The 15,387-nt window shown below is 35.3% G+C and overlaps 1 protein-coding gene and 2 pseudogenes across 1 annotated transcript; 1 reads left to right on the plus strand and 2 right to left on the minus strand.

The window, feature by feature from the left end:
- Nucleotides 1–720: 720 nt before the first annotated feature.
- LOC100719760 (importin-8-like) lies at nucleotides 721–6,697 on the minus strand (annotated as a pseudogene).
- Nucleotides 6,698–8,318: 1,621 nt separating this feature from the next.
- LOC100734226 (olfactory receptor 52R1-like) lies at nucleotides 8,319–9,263 on the minus strand. The gene has a single exon (XM_003465301.1). The coding sequence runs from the start codon at nucleotides 9,261–9,263 to the stop codon at nucleotides 8,319–8,321; it is 945 nt and encodes a 314-aa protein (XP_003465349.1).
- A 3,254-nt stretch (nucleotides 9,264–12,517) lies between these two features.
- Nucleotides 12,518–15,387, plus strand: LOC100720042 (olfactory receptor 51A7-like; annotated as a pseudogene).

The raw sequence follows: 15,387 nt of genomic DNA on the forward strand, positions 1-15,387 counted from the left end.
ACTATGCACATTTAAACAATACTGCAATATTGATTCTCTCAGTTTATGAACACAGGATACCTTTCAGTATTTTTGTGTAACCGTTAATTTTAATCATCACTGTTTTACAAATTTTATTATAGAGATCGTTTCCTCTTTGGTTAAGTACTTCTTAGCTATGTTATTCTTTTGTAGCTACTGCACCTATAACTCCTTTTAAAATTTGTATTTTATGTTATGTGCTATTTCAATTTGGCAACCATATTGACTTTCTATGTTGATTACATATCCTGAAATTTTGCTAAATTTATTTTTTAGTTTTAATAATTTTTGGTGAAGTCTTTGGAATTTTTAAAATTTTTAGCAGTCTTTCATTGTTTTTTTTTTTATTTTTGAAAACAAAAAAATGCAACAAAACAAAACAGTGAGAAAAATATTGGATTTCAAAAACAAGACAGAAAGTAATTCTCCACAGCTGCTATATTGCATGTCATTATCTTCTAAACAGATGCTCAGAATACTGGCCCCAGGCCTGCAAAGTCAATCAATCAGTACAAGCATTACGTTTTTATACCTCATTTGCTATCATTCCAGTCTGTGTTTCTTCAAATCCGCTGGTTGCCTGTGGGTGTGGATTGGGGTGGGGTAGTGTTTTCTTGTCTCTCAACTCCCAACTTGGCTGGCTCCTCAGACAGGCAGGCTGACTTCTTGGTTCTCTTTAAGGAGTAACATTTCTGTGTCTCACTGATCAATTCCCCTTCCTTTGCACTGAACAATGACAACTTAAAAGTTTGGCTGTACAACTCTTGGAGTCTTCTCCTGCATGTCTTTACAGGATCTTTCTATATACGGTGAAAGGACTTCTAAATGCTTTGGACTTGAGAGTAAGGTATTGGCATCTACTGTCACATAATTATGCAGGAGAGGCATCATGTCTCTGAGGTATTCAAAGAAATTCTGCTTGAAAGCTTCACATAAAATACACAGAAGCTGCCACAGTTGAGGGGAAATAGTGTGGCAGGTTAAACTGTACACCAGTTACAGAATTCAACTACATGTTTCTGTAAAACAAGATCAATAATCCATAGATAGATATTATCCAACTGCTGCATAATCTCTTTATGATCTTCTTCAACTGTTAAAATAGTATCAGTACTATGTAAAATTTTATAGCCAGCACTGTTTTGCTTTCAACTTCTTCATATTCATATTCATATTCATATTCATCCTTCTGAAGGACTCAGCCAAGTATTGGGTCACGTGGACTGAAGTTGGTGCTACCTCCTGATTGTACTTGCGTATCATCTTCTGGATGACAGTAATGTCATTGTTTTCTGTCCCTGAAAATTTGCAACAGCTCCTGCATAACAGGGCTCACATGCAGCTTCATATATTCCTTAGCTTGTACCTGGTTACAAATTAATGACTGGAGAGTATGGGCAGCTTCAGCTCTGACAGGTGTCTCCTTGTCTTCATTCCATTGCATTTCTTAGGTTGAACTCATTATAAAACCTCAAAGAACTAAATGCATGAAGCACCCATCAGGAACTAGCTCAAGGATATCCAGGTTAGACAGTAATAGGAGAAATACATGATTCTGTAGAAATAACTTAATTTGATCTTTGAATAAACTCTTGTTCAATAAAATCTCCACCAAGAGACTCATGAAATACAGGACCCTGTCTTTCTTCCTTGGGTCAAAGTTCAAGTCTGTGAGGATTTGATAATAGAAGGCCATCATTTTGGGAAACTCTTTCTTTGTTTCTTTGTTTCTTTTTATTTCTTTCTTTCTTTCTTTCTTTCTTTCTTTCTTTCTTTCTTCTGCAGGAGTGTATAGAAGAGTATGGGCTGCTGTAATGAGAGAGGCATAATTTTCAAAAATACCAAATTTCATCCTTATATGTTCATACCAACCCTTTTGCCAGAGCTTCTTATCTTCATCTTTATAGTACATCACAGAAAAAAATCACGTCCTCAGAAATGTTCTGTATGTGTGGTTTCATTTGCTTCTAGGTTACAGAATGCACAGCTCCTTGGTTGAGATAGTTGAATGCTTGTTGAAGAACATGGAACACTATGCATTTTTTCTGCCTATAATGATCTAAAATTTTCAGTAGCACTTGCTAAATTCTCATTGTGTAGGTTTTCAAAAAGATCTCAGAAGGGCTTCCATACCACTCGGAAAGACGAGCTACAATACACAGTGCCCACTTCTTACACCTCCACCACACCAGTTCTGATCGGTCATCCTTGTCAATCTTCAGACCTCAGGGGGCACTGTCCAATCAATGATAGTTTCAAAGATCTCCATCCACAGTGTCATGGTTTGATTATACACCAGCTGAAGAGGCAATGTGTACTAAATGAGTGCATAGAAGATTTTCAGGATTTGTTTCTGTAGTAACACAGAGTAATGGGAGGAATCAAGAAGGAGCTGCATGGTCTGCTGCTGAATACATGGCAGAAATAACTTCGTCACTGAAATAAGAGACTCTCTTCTGCTTTCTTATATGCATAGGTCTTCAGCAGTTGATACAGACATAATAAACTGCCAGGCCAGCTTCCACTGTTCTGTGACTGTAAGTAATAGTCTATCTTGTCGACCACTGCTGGCCAGTGATCAGGAAAAATCATGTTCAATGATGACACAAAGACACATTGTTAACGGGATTCTCACTAAATCAGGAGGCCAAATGATCCCTTTCATAAAGTTTCCATGTATCTGCTGGGGTCATTTGCATGAATGTTGATTGCAAAGATTCCTTCTCCCAGTGGAGGTTCTTGATCTCGCCAGTGCTTCAGGTGGACAGCGGCTGCTTGGTGTACTGGGAATTCCACATGGTCAGGGACTGTAATCCAAAGTGAATCAGGGGGCAACACCGATAATCTTGTAGGGCGGATTGAGCTCTTTGTCGGTGGTGAGGTGCAGCTTCGGGTCCATGGTGTCCTTCAGTGCCTAGATGATCCGGTTGGTTCCATCACCTTGGCGTGGGACTCTGCGACCCCCAGGCGAGTAGGCCAGACTGCAACTTTAGCTTTAGTGGGATCTTCATGGCCTCCTCCGCTCTGCACCCTAAACAATCTCACTCTTCCCAGTCACACTTGCCACCTGCAACCACTTGCTTTTTGTAAGATCATATAATTTCCAAATACTTATAGTTTTCTGGGTTAAATGTCCTCAAGTTGAATGTCCTTAATTTGTTTCTCTTGCTTGATCTTTTCCAGCTAGGATTTCCAATTCCTTATTGAATAAAAATGGTAAAGCTAGGCATTTTTATCTTGTTTTAGGTCATAATAAGAAAGTATTCAGTTTTTCTTTATTCAGTGTAATCTTTTGGCTTTAGTATGCTGTGGTCTGTTCCTTCTATACCTCATATATCCAAAGTTTTTTTTTCTTTTTATTATGAATATGTATCAAAACTTATAAAATACATTTTATACATCTACCAAAACTTTTTCTATATTTGTTGAGATTATCTTATGTTTTTAATGTTTTTTAATGTTCTTTGGTCTTTTATGTGTTGTACAACACTTATTGATTTGAACATCTTTTATCTCTGCAATGAATAGTTTTTTAAGGTACTTTTGTTCTTATTTTGCTGAGGACTTTTCATTTATGTTTACCAGGGGTACTTTTATTTGGCATTTCTTTTCTGCTTTTGTTATTAAAGCAATTGTGACCTCATAGAATGTATATTTGAAAGAATGTTCCTCACTTCAAATTCTAGAATAATTTTAAAAGTGGTATTAGTTCTTCTTTAAATATTTGGTGAACTTCAATGATGGAGCTCTCTTGCCCTGTACTTTTCTTCGAAGAGAGACATTTTATTGCTGATTCTATCTCATTAATTTTTATCGGTCTGTTCAGATTTTTATTTCATTATCACGCATGATTTGGCAATGTTTTTGTGTCTAGGAATTTTTTCATTTCTTCTAAATTATTAAGTTCCTTGAAATATGTTTATTCAAAGTAATCTTCAATTATCCTGCGTATTTCTGGGGTGTTAGTTGTAATATCTTCTTTGTATCTCTGAATTTATTTATGTGAGTATTAATTATTAACTTTCTTGTTCCTTAAGCTAGACAAGGTTTTTTTAACTTTGCTTATATTTCAGAGAATAAATCTTTGTTTTTTATCTTCTGTATATTTTATTCTGTATGTTGCAACATGAAGTTGGAGATATTCTCCTAAGTGAAAGAATTCAGACACAAAAGGACAAACATTGTATAATCCTACTTAGATGAAATATCTAGACAAATTCATAGAGCTATTATGTAGATTAGTAGTTATCAGAGGTGAAAGAAGCAAAATGAAAAGTTAATGGTTAATAGTTATAAATTCTCCTTGGAGCAATGAAATCGTTTTAGATATAGGTACTGGTGATATTTGTGTAACATTATGAAATTAATATCATGGACTTATACTTTTTAAATTGTTATATGGTAAAATTTAAATATGCTTTATACATTTTAGTAACTCATAACTAACACACCTCATGCCATTCAATTATATGTTTTAAGTGAGCAATTTATATAATATATGAATTGTATCTTAATAAAGCTGTTTAGAAAAGGATGCAAAAACTAAATAATGGTAATGGGTGTGCTTGATAGAAGGTAAAGAGTAAAGATGCTTGGAACAGGTTCTGACAAGAAATATATGAGAAGTATTTGTGAAGGTCTTTGAACAAGCATATCAGAACTTTCATATTACATTTAAAATTAATTTTATTGGTAGATTTTGATATACATAACAATCATATTTATCATAGAGAATTTGTGCCTGTACACAATAAACCTTGATTCTTCTTTTTCACCCATTCTCCCTCCTCTCCTCCTTTCAACCCTTGTCCTCTTCCTTACTTACAAAGTCTGAACTTTCATATTAGCCAGATACGTTCCTTTCCAGACTTTCAAGTCTTTCCATATACACCTATCAATCAAGGAGTTCTGATACAAGTATTTAAATAATGTGCTGAAACATCACATATTCTTTTGGTATAATATATCACTTTTTGATACTTTTATGCAACAATTAAAAGTAAATTTAAGTATAAAAGTAGTCTATTCAAACACATAGATACTCACATTAAATTGTAAATGCATAAACATGTGCATACATACAAACATCACATTATGCATACAGTTTTATCCATACTGATCACAAGCAATATATACGCCCCATTATGCATTAAAAACAACTTTATATTCACCAAAATAAATATTTTTGAGACATATGCACATCAAATACATAAGCATTCAAACAAAAATATATATGACTGCAGGAATACACTTTCTAAGATACAGAAATAACAGATGTTTACTATTGAAGAGAGAAATTCTTGCAAATATGCAATGATACATATGCATGTGCTCCTAAGAAAAATCATATGGAAACAAAAGCCCATTTATATGCATATATGAAGTTATCACTTACATTATTATGTCTACTAATTCCAAAATGTGATGCTTATTATAGAACTATATAGTCATAGTTCGGTAAATATAGTCAATCTTTTTTCACCAACATACTTATGTAGACAATTAGTAACTCTTGCATCTTCAAATGATAATATATTCACCATATATTCAAACATCTTTTCACTATGCAGCACTCAAACATATACATGCACATACATACACATATACGTCATATGTATATACATAGGAAATGTAAGAGATAAGAAATAATGCAAAAATGCCATAAACATTTTTTATGATTACATGGTTACATCATGAAAACTGCTAGATTGTTCTTAATTGTCTTCAAACATATGGTAAATAGCTACAAAGACAATTAGATATTTCTTCAACTGAAATCTTGCTTTTTAAATTTGATCAAAATCAAAGGTGGGGAAATGCTTACAAAAAATTTCTTCATTATTTGATTAGTTTCCTGTCATATGAAATAAAAATGACTGAGGCCACTATAAGGATGGGGAATAGTATATTAAATAATAATAGAGATTTTATTCTAGTGTGAGAGAGACCTGAGCAGTCAACTGGAGAAGAAAATATAAAAAATTCTCTTGCAATTTATTTACACAACTGGTTCTCGTTATTTATGCTGTTCATCAAAATTCAGGAGAATTTAACAGAAGAGCATTGAAGAGTGTGGGTCAGAAAATGTCTTTGGTTACACATTCATGTGGTCATACTAGAATGGCTTCCAGTATGGGTAATGTGTTAGAATTTATTGTATCAACTTCTAAGAATTGGTCAGTATCTACAGGTTGTGCCAGAAGCAATGCCTAAAATTGTATATTTATCTCCAAGCCAAGGATTTCTGTTTTTGTCACAAGAGATGCCTATTTGTTTCCATACTAACACTAATTATACTAACACAGACATCTATGGTGCTAAGAAATTGGAGGCAGGCAGTACATGTCATAAATACATTATTAAGAAAGTGAACAAGCCAGTATACTTTAAAGTATGGATATAATAAAATGCTTTTGTATGTTAAAATTAAAAAAAAACAATAGTAACAACAAAAGTAAGCACAGTGGCTGAGTTTGAGAAAACAGCAATCACAGTATTTCTCATGTGTGTCTTCAATGGAAATGGCAGAATAATTTTACTTTGCTTTGAGTTACCTGAGGTGGAAGACCCTAGGAGATGGCAGGTTGTCACTGGAGCAAAGAAGGCAGAAAATCAACTCACATGCAGAGATGGGAATTGCTACCATGAGACTTTCAGTGCTCTCCAGTTCTACCATCCAGAGTGTTTGGTTATGAGTGCAGTTAGAACTGTACAATTCAATTTGCACATGTTCCTTAGCAATCCATCAAAGTGTACTTCTAATAAGTTTTCAGTTCTAAATTACTCAGTTTTATATTCTTTTATCTCTAGGTGGCTAAATTTTTTTCACCTGATTCCAAATATTGTTTGCTGCTTTGCACCAGTTCCTGTATCTATCTTCTGTAATTTTCCATTTTAAGAAGCCAATTTAACTTTAGTGGATCCATGCTATTCCCAAAATCTACTGTTCATGTTTTTTGTTTCAAAAATTCTCAAAGGTTCTACTATCCTCAGCAGTGGCAAGAAAAAAAATAAGGAAGGAGTTACCAATTATAGAATAATAGCTCAAAAGGAAAGATGTTTTTAAACTGTTTAAAATGTCATTAAATTAATAATTTAAAATACCGTTAACTCTAAAGTCTTGCCACAACTGTAAACAGCACTTTATAAATCTTTTTGAAATCTTTATCTGCATTCTTTTCCAAAGCTTTGTAATTTACTTTGATGTACAAAGTCCTCAGGAACCTCTCAAATTTTGGAAGAGAGCATTGACCCCTTTGGCTCATCTATTCCTCCTTGTCAATATTTTCAAGAAGTTGTGATCTGCCAGAAATGTTTATATCTAATTTTAAAGATTTTGTGCATGTCATCTTTTCAATAGGCCATCATTGTCACAGATTGTCCATCTTGCCCTCAGGCTTTGGCAATGAATTAACCTTCTTGAGGTGTGGTTGCTACCTCAGTTACTCATTTCCCATACTATTAATAAGTTCTATCAATCATGGTTAATTTTAAATGTGTTGAAGTATAACACTGATCTCAACTGGTATGTACAATAAAAGCATGTTAGTTAGAAATAATGTGAAACACAATATTTTAAGTGAAAATGAAAACTTTATAGTCTCATTGTTTCAAGAAGGTATTAACAGCTGAGTACATTCACAAGTCTTTGTCTGTACATATGTACTCCGCTTTATAATGGTATTAAACTATGTAGGCACTGATTTAATCTTTTCCTTTTAATGTTTCATTTTGATCAGTTTCATATCTTCATGTACATCTATACTTCAGTGGCACATGAATGCTGTGCTTCAGATGCACATGATATTCAACTGCACATTTCTTCAGTACATATAATATTTGAATTGTTTTTTATTATTTTATATAATTACTTTATGTATGCCTATTATACATGTTTTTACTTCACCAATCCTGATTATGTATAGAGAGTCTGAGATCTCCTTTATCTGTTGGAAGAAATTTATAAACATTTTAAATCATGTACCAAGTTACACTTCCAGAAATAACACAAAAGTAATAGTATTCACCTTAATCTGTGGAAAAATATTTGCTTATTTTTATGAAAAACTATCATTTGTCCTGCAATCATGAACTTGGGTAACCAAGTCTGCATAAGCCATCACAGTTCTGCAATATCTTCTTCTGGGTATAGTGAAGATATTTCTTCTTTTTTCTACAAAGTTGCTGATCTCCGTGATAGCTTTGACAGATGTTAGGCAATGGGATGTAAAAGATTTTCATTATGTTTTCCAGATTAATGGAGCTTTTGGAGGTATAATGGTGACAGGATCCTTGGCTCAGCTGTCTTTACCACAACATGCTCGCATAACTCTGTCCCTGATCTGCTTTGTCCTAACTCCATAGATGATGGGGTTGAGCATGGGAGGCACCAGGAGGTAGACATTAGCAAACATGATGTGTACCAGCTGGGGCACATGATGGCCAAAGCGATGGGTGAGGAAGGTAAAAAGGGCTGGGATATACAGGGCCAAGATAACACAGATATGAGAAGCGCATGTGCCAAAAGCCTTGAAGCGGGCTTCACCTGAGGGCAACTGTAGAACAGCTCTCAAAATCATCACATAAGATACACTGATGACGAGAATGTCAAAGCCACCCACAGAGAAGGCCACAAAGAGCCCATAAGCACGGTTGACTCTGGTATCAGTACACAGCAATTTTAGCACAGCCATGTGCTCACAGTATGACTGGGGAATGACCCTGTTGGGGCAGAAGGGCATTCTGGAGATCATGAGGCAGAAGGGGCTCACCAACAACAGCCCTCTCAGCATCACAGCCACTCCTAATTTTATCACCACGGTTGTAGTCAGGATACTAGAGTGTCTCAGTGGAAAGCAGATGGCCACATAGCGGTCCAAGGCCATCGCCATGAGCACCCCAGACTCTACAGAAGCAAAGGCATGGATGAAGAACACCTGAGTGAGGCAAGAATGATATTCAATCTCATGAGCATGAGACCAGAGTATGGCCAGCATTTTAGGCTGGGTAGAGGAGGACAGGATCAGGTCAGATGTAGCCAGCATGGCTAGAAAGAGGTACATGGGCTCGTGAAGGGTGTTTTCAACTTGGATTATATGTAGAATGGTGATATTGCCAACAACAGCCACTACATACATAAAACAGAACAAAAATGCTATCCAAAACTGGGAATTCTCCAGGCCTGGAATTCCTAGCAAAATGAAGGACACTGGATGAGTGGAGATGTTCCTTGATGAGAGCATATATAGATGCATATTATGTTCTCTGTTTCCAACATAAATTTTTCTCTGCAGATAATAACAACCAAAACAAGTTAGTCATTTTTATTTATAAATCTTTTGAATCTATGATTTATAAAATCTATTGATTTAATGACAAACCAAATTAAATGAATTCATTTTAAAAGATAAACATTTGCAACATAAAGGGACACTAATTATTTGTGACATTCAAAAGGATGTAGAGTATTGCAACTTCAAATGGTATTATTTTTTCAAAATTAACCATTTTTTAAAAATAAAGTCTGCTATAGGAATATATCCTGACAAACACTGTCACAGAGTTTTGATCTTCCACTCTTTACAGCTAACAAGGGGTTGTTCCAACTTTACCATATATCCTTTCTCTGTTAAGTCACTGGAACAAAATTTAAAGGCAGAAAGGCGGTGTGGATTAAAGAATCAGAGAAGTTTATGTAGTAATATTAAATTATCACTGATTCTATAACAGCTGCTACAAACACTAGGGCTTGAGTATAACTGATGGATCAATCGTTATACTTGTAACTAAATATATTTTCTTCAGTGTATGTGTATTCCTAGATTAGAGATTAGCAAACTTTTTCAGCAAAAGGTCAGTTCATCTGTATTTTTGACTTTATGGGCACAAATTCCTTATTGTAACTCATCAATTTTAGTGTTGTAGTCCAAAAGGAGCTATAATCAATTTATAAAGGAATGTATGTGGCTGTATTTCCATGAGGCTTTATTTACCATAACAAGCTCAAACAGGGTATGGTGTATAATTTACCAAAGGATATCTTAGATTATAATGTATCATGTATAACAGTTCATGGTGTCAATTGTGAACTGTCCACTTTTCCTTTATCTCTTTACTTGTTACAGAGAAGAAACTTAATGAGCATTTTGTTTCTAAGATTAATCTATGGCAATAGACTTAATATCTCCTAACATGTCCCAACAGGGCCCACTTAACCCTAATTTGAGCCATGCATACAACATAATCATGTCCCTTTCTCATAGTCCTGGTTGGCCTAGGGCAGAAATCCTTACATGTGCCACCCAGTGTGCCTTATGTGGGTTTTCTCCATTCCTTTTCTAAACTTTTTATTTTATTAGCATGTTTGCATTACGTCATTGTTACATTCATCATAGAAAGTTGGTGCATGTAGATGACACATTTTCTTTCTTTTTTCATCTGTTTTTCTTTTCTTTTAATCCTCCTCTTGGTCCTCTTCCCTTTAACAAGGAATAATGATTTCTGTTTCCCAATATCACCCTGTTTCCCATTATTTTTTATTTTGCTCCTTAATTTATTTATGTTTTGGGTTTTCTCAAATTCTTTAAATCCTGTGATGACTGGAACCTGTTTCAGAATCAGTGGTGCACAAATAACTTGCTTTTTATTCACCACTTAAATCTCAGCTGTTCAATTCCTCAGGTTGAAAGCCCATGTTCTTCACTTGTTCATAATGAGGATCACTAAGCAATAAGAGATACTTTCTTAGGTCATCTCTGGGTACTCACAAAGGTTTTATTTTACTATACTGAGTGGCTTCTGAAAGAATTTCTTCAAAATTCCAAATATGTCTAGCCTCTAATTGTCTCCAGAATTATAACGACATTAAAGAAGGGGCTCCAGTTGTATAATTGTGATCTAAAAGCAAAGTTTACCATCCTACATGGGTCTTAGCTATAAGACTGCTTAAAACAAATCTTACTATCTAAAGTAAGTGGAGAATTTTTTTTTAAAAAGATGTGTTTTGTCTCCTTTTGCCAGACCCTATCATTCTAAAATGTGCTATATTTTCTACTTAACACTAAATCTCTTTCTTTATATGATTCTGATACTATGTCAATCTTACTTGCTGGGAACCCAGTCACCAAAGCCTCACAGCCACTTGGAAAAGTGTACTTTGACATTTTCATTTCATTAGAAGATAACAGGACAAGAGGTACTGATTAAGGTAAAATTCTATAGTGTGTGTAATAATCTCTGACTAATTGTGCAAGGGATTGCTATTATTTTTAGAACAATATTATCAACTTTTGAAGTTGTTTTTAAACTCTCATCTTCAATTGACCAAAAGAATAATTAGTGCAGGGAAATTAAATATGATCATTATCTCACATTAAATTTGTGTTGGAAGCCAGAGATTCCACTAGGACACACTACTGCATTTGTAGATCTGAGTATGGTTGAGAATCCCACACTGCTTAAATTAACCAGGGATGTATATACTATCATTGAGAAAAGGAGATGTTAGGAGGGTTGAGCAACTGTGCACTGACTTGCAACTAGGTCTGCATTTGGACTTAGAACCCTTGCTATTTCACTGAACTGGAAGCTCCTGTTATCTCTGAGGATAAAGCTTTCCTGACTTTTGTCCATGAGCCTTGCTGGTAGACTCACCTGTTCTACCATACCCTCTCTGGGTGTGGTAACTCTCCCTTCACTCATGTTTCTGCCAACTACATTGCTCAGATTCTTTCAAAAATTCCTTTCCTCGCTTCCTCTCCATTCACATCCAAACCTTAGCATTGGATCTTCACAGGAAAGAGTTCTTACATTAAGAGAGGTAGCACAGCCTCTCTCATTCGTTTCTATGGCTCATATATCCTGTTCTCAAATTTTCTTTCTTGAGTAAACTTTGGAAAATCAGAATAAAACTTAGGCATGTCTGGAGCTGTAAATGAGGCTATTGGTTCCTCTGTTTCTTTTTGTTCAATCCTACTGTCTCATGGATTCCAGGACCTTCATTCTCAGAAATTTCTCACCAGTTTTACTTCACAAACAAGATTCCAAGTCATAGGAAGCAGACAGAAATTAGACAAAGCATTGATTTTTTTGTCCTGTGTGATAAGTTTTCAATATGGAATGCAATTTGTCAGATTGCCACTGAATTTAACAATGAGATTACATATTCTCTAAGTGATAAGGAAAAGGCCAATATAATTTTCCATTTTGATTCACACTCCTCCCTCTTCTACTGTACTATTGAAAGTTTTCTTTTTTTTCTCTAGTCTGAAATTAGAACTTGCGTGAGCATAGTGCACACTGAAAGATGAAACTGACCTGACTCCATCTTTAACATCAGGGGAGAAAGTGACTTCACTTTCAGTTTTTTACTTTATTTTTACTGTTCCTCCAAAATAAAGTCTAACATGTAAAATGACTATGTAGCTTTGGTTTGAGGAAATTTAGTTACAAGAACTGTGCTCTCACACAAAGTAGATGTCAGCTCTCATTTGTGGACATGGTTTTGAATCTAGCCATGGTACTAATATGTTCTGCTGGACCTCGCTTACTCCACCTATTATGTGGAAATAGTTTTGTTCCAGTGTTCTTTTGTTGCCAAAATCTTCGCAGGGATAAATGACAAAACGTTCTCAGATTTTGTTAAAAATAGTCTCAGGGAACTTTAGATTGTTTATTGCTTTAGGATGCCTAATATTGGAGCAGGTTGGATTTAGAGGCATTCTTCCTGAAGGAGTTGTACACAAAGACAGCTTGCCTACCTTTCTAAGGTCCGCCTGAAGGTCACAGAGAGCTTCAGTTTTCTTCTCATCTCAGAGCAAAGTGTAGTGCATGGAGCTCTACACCTGGAGCTTCCATAGAGTCAGGCCTTTCTGCACTGTGCATCATCTTGACTTCCAGCTTCTTGGAGATTCTGCAGAGAAGAGATGCCTGAGGCAAAGGAATAACCCACTCTGAAATCTGCTTCATCTTTTACCAAGTATTAACATCAACTGTTCTAAAAAGTCCTTGAGATGGCAGAGATCTCAGATCAGTGTCTATTTAAAGGGATGAGCCTGTCCTGTCCTTTCCCTAAAGCTTTAGTTCTCTCCTTTCTCCTAATCCCTCCTGCCTTATATTCCTCTTCTCTTCCTCAGAGGCTGGGTGATGAGGTGGGACACATTAACCCCTAACTTTCCTTTCTCCTCTGTGTACAAGAATGCGGAGGCAGAGCATCAAACGTGAGCAACAAGACTTGCTATAGTGATAAGCAAGGCATCAGCAATTTATATATGCACTTTTGTTAAGTTAGGGATGTGCACTAACAGTTGAAAGAAGGTTTTGTGCAATTTGAAACTGTCAATATTTCATGTATTTTGATATATCTGAGATATATATAATGGATATATAATGGATATCAGGGACTGGGTTTGCATGTATTTGTAAAAGTTGTTTATATGTCAATATGTGAATAATTATCTGCTTTAAGTATGTATGAATAGTGTGATGCAATCATTCTGAGTGCCCTGTCACTGAACTCACATTCTTTGTGGTCACATGCATAACTACATAGCTGACATTGTAAAATGACGTATCAGTGTGCATACTTATGAATGCATGTGCACAAGTTGTGTGTGCTTGATGAGGGAGTTGGGACCTCTTGTTCTTTCAGTATGTACTGAAGCAGTAACATTTATAAAACCTCTCATTTCTGAATGGGCGATTATCTAGAGGGAGAAAATTCTGATTAAGATTCTCTTGTTAAACTCTTCTAACTCAAGCTGAACATATACTGTAATTCCTTTCTTTCAGTCCATATAAGAGCCTGGATGGTATTTTCTTATTTATTTTATAAACTCTCCCTGGTCTTTTAAAATTATTTTGATGAGATGTTAAAAGAAGATGAAAATATTAAAAACAGAAAATAAAATTAATTTGCAGAATGAGGAGTTCTCAGTCTTCAGGAGATATGCCTCACACCATACAAAGTACCCACATAAGTTTTTCTTAAGGGCAATAACTCCACAAACATTGCAAAAACGCATATCACTATGCTTATGTTCCATTGTGATAATCATATTCACAAAAAATATTTGTCAAAGTGTGTGGTTTAATTTGGATATTAGCATAATAAAATAAGTTATTTTTATGAGTAGAGGAAATAAGGGGATACTCAGAATTTTATAATATTGCAGATTAAGTTGACATTATATATTGAAATTTTATTCTTAATCTCTGGTTGAATTTTTTTCTTTGTTTATTTAACTTGAGTATGTAAATTGCTCTGCATAATGAAAACTGGAAAGTTCAACCAAGCACTTCTACTTCTAGTTTCGTATTCCAAAGAAATGCTTCATATAGAGTCCACCAAAAAATCTATACATCTGGAAGAGAAAAGTATATAAATATTTTAATATTAAAGTTATTGAGACAACCTGATATTAATATAAGTTTCTTTTGGCCTTTATAATTATAAAAGATGCTCAAAGTGGTGGCCATTAGCTTTATCTGTACTGTGAACTACTGAAGCATGTATGTCTTTTTGGTGGACTCTGTATACCACTAAAATGTCTAAAAATGTTTAGAATCTATATTTCTTACAGAAAAAATATAAAATAACCCAAATATGCATCAGAACAGATACTTCCCTACATGAGCCCATGTACGCCTTCTTCTCCATGCTGGCCCTGTCTGACCTTGGCTTGTCCTTCTCCTCTATCCCTACTATGCTAAGAATCTTCTTGTTCAATGTTATGGGAATTTCTGCTGATGCATGCATTTCCCATGGAGTCTTCAGTGCTCCTGGTCATGTCCTTTGATCGCTTTGTTGTCATCTGCCATCCCCTGAGATACAGCTCTATCCTCACCAACTACAGAGTTTTGCAAATTGGGCTAGCACTTGCCATTAAAATCACTCTTCTAGTTCTTCCCCTTCTTTTTATATTAAAGAGGCTCAGATACTGTAATAAGTGCTTATTATCACACTCCTATTACCGCCACCAGGATATCATGAAGCTGGCCTGCTCAGACAATACAGTCAATATTTACTATGGGCTGTTTGTTGCACTCTATGTGATGTCAGACAGTGTGTTCATTGCCATCTCCTATGTGTTCATACTGAAAACAGTGCTTGGCATCGCATCTCAAGGGGAGAAGCTCAAAGCTCTTAATACCTGTGTGTCTCATATCTTTGCTGTACTAATATACGTGCCCATCATCACCTTGGTCACTATGCATCATTTTGCTAAGCATAAGTCTCCTTTAGCTATGATTCTGATAGCAGATGCTTTCTTGCTGATACCACCATTGATGAATCCCATTGTATACTGTGTGCAAACTCGGCAGATTAGAGTAAAACTCCTAGAGAAGCTGGATTTGAAGTCTAAGTGA

Source organism: Cavia porcellus, unplaced genomic scaffold (genome assembly GCF_034190915.1).
Source record: "Cavia porcellus strain 051 isolate PalLab524CR breed Dunkin Hartley unplaced genomic scaffold, mCavPor4.1 scaffold_9, whole genome shotgun sequence".
Taxonomy (NCBI): Eukaryota; Metazoa; Chordata; class Mammalia; order Rodentia; family Caviidae; genus Cavia; species Cavia porcellus.

Bases quoted from the DNA above. Each gene is read 5' to 3' on its own strand.
- LOC100734226 (XM_003465301.1), bottom strand. From the start codon at position 9,263: ATGCTCTCATCAAGGAACATCTCCACTCATCCAGTGTCCTTCATTTTG.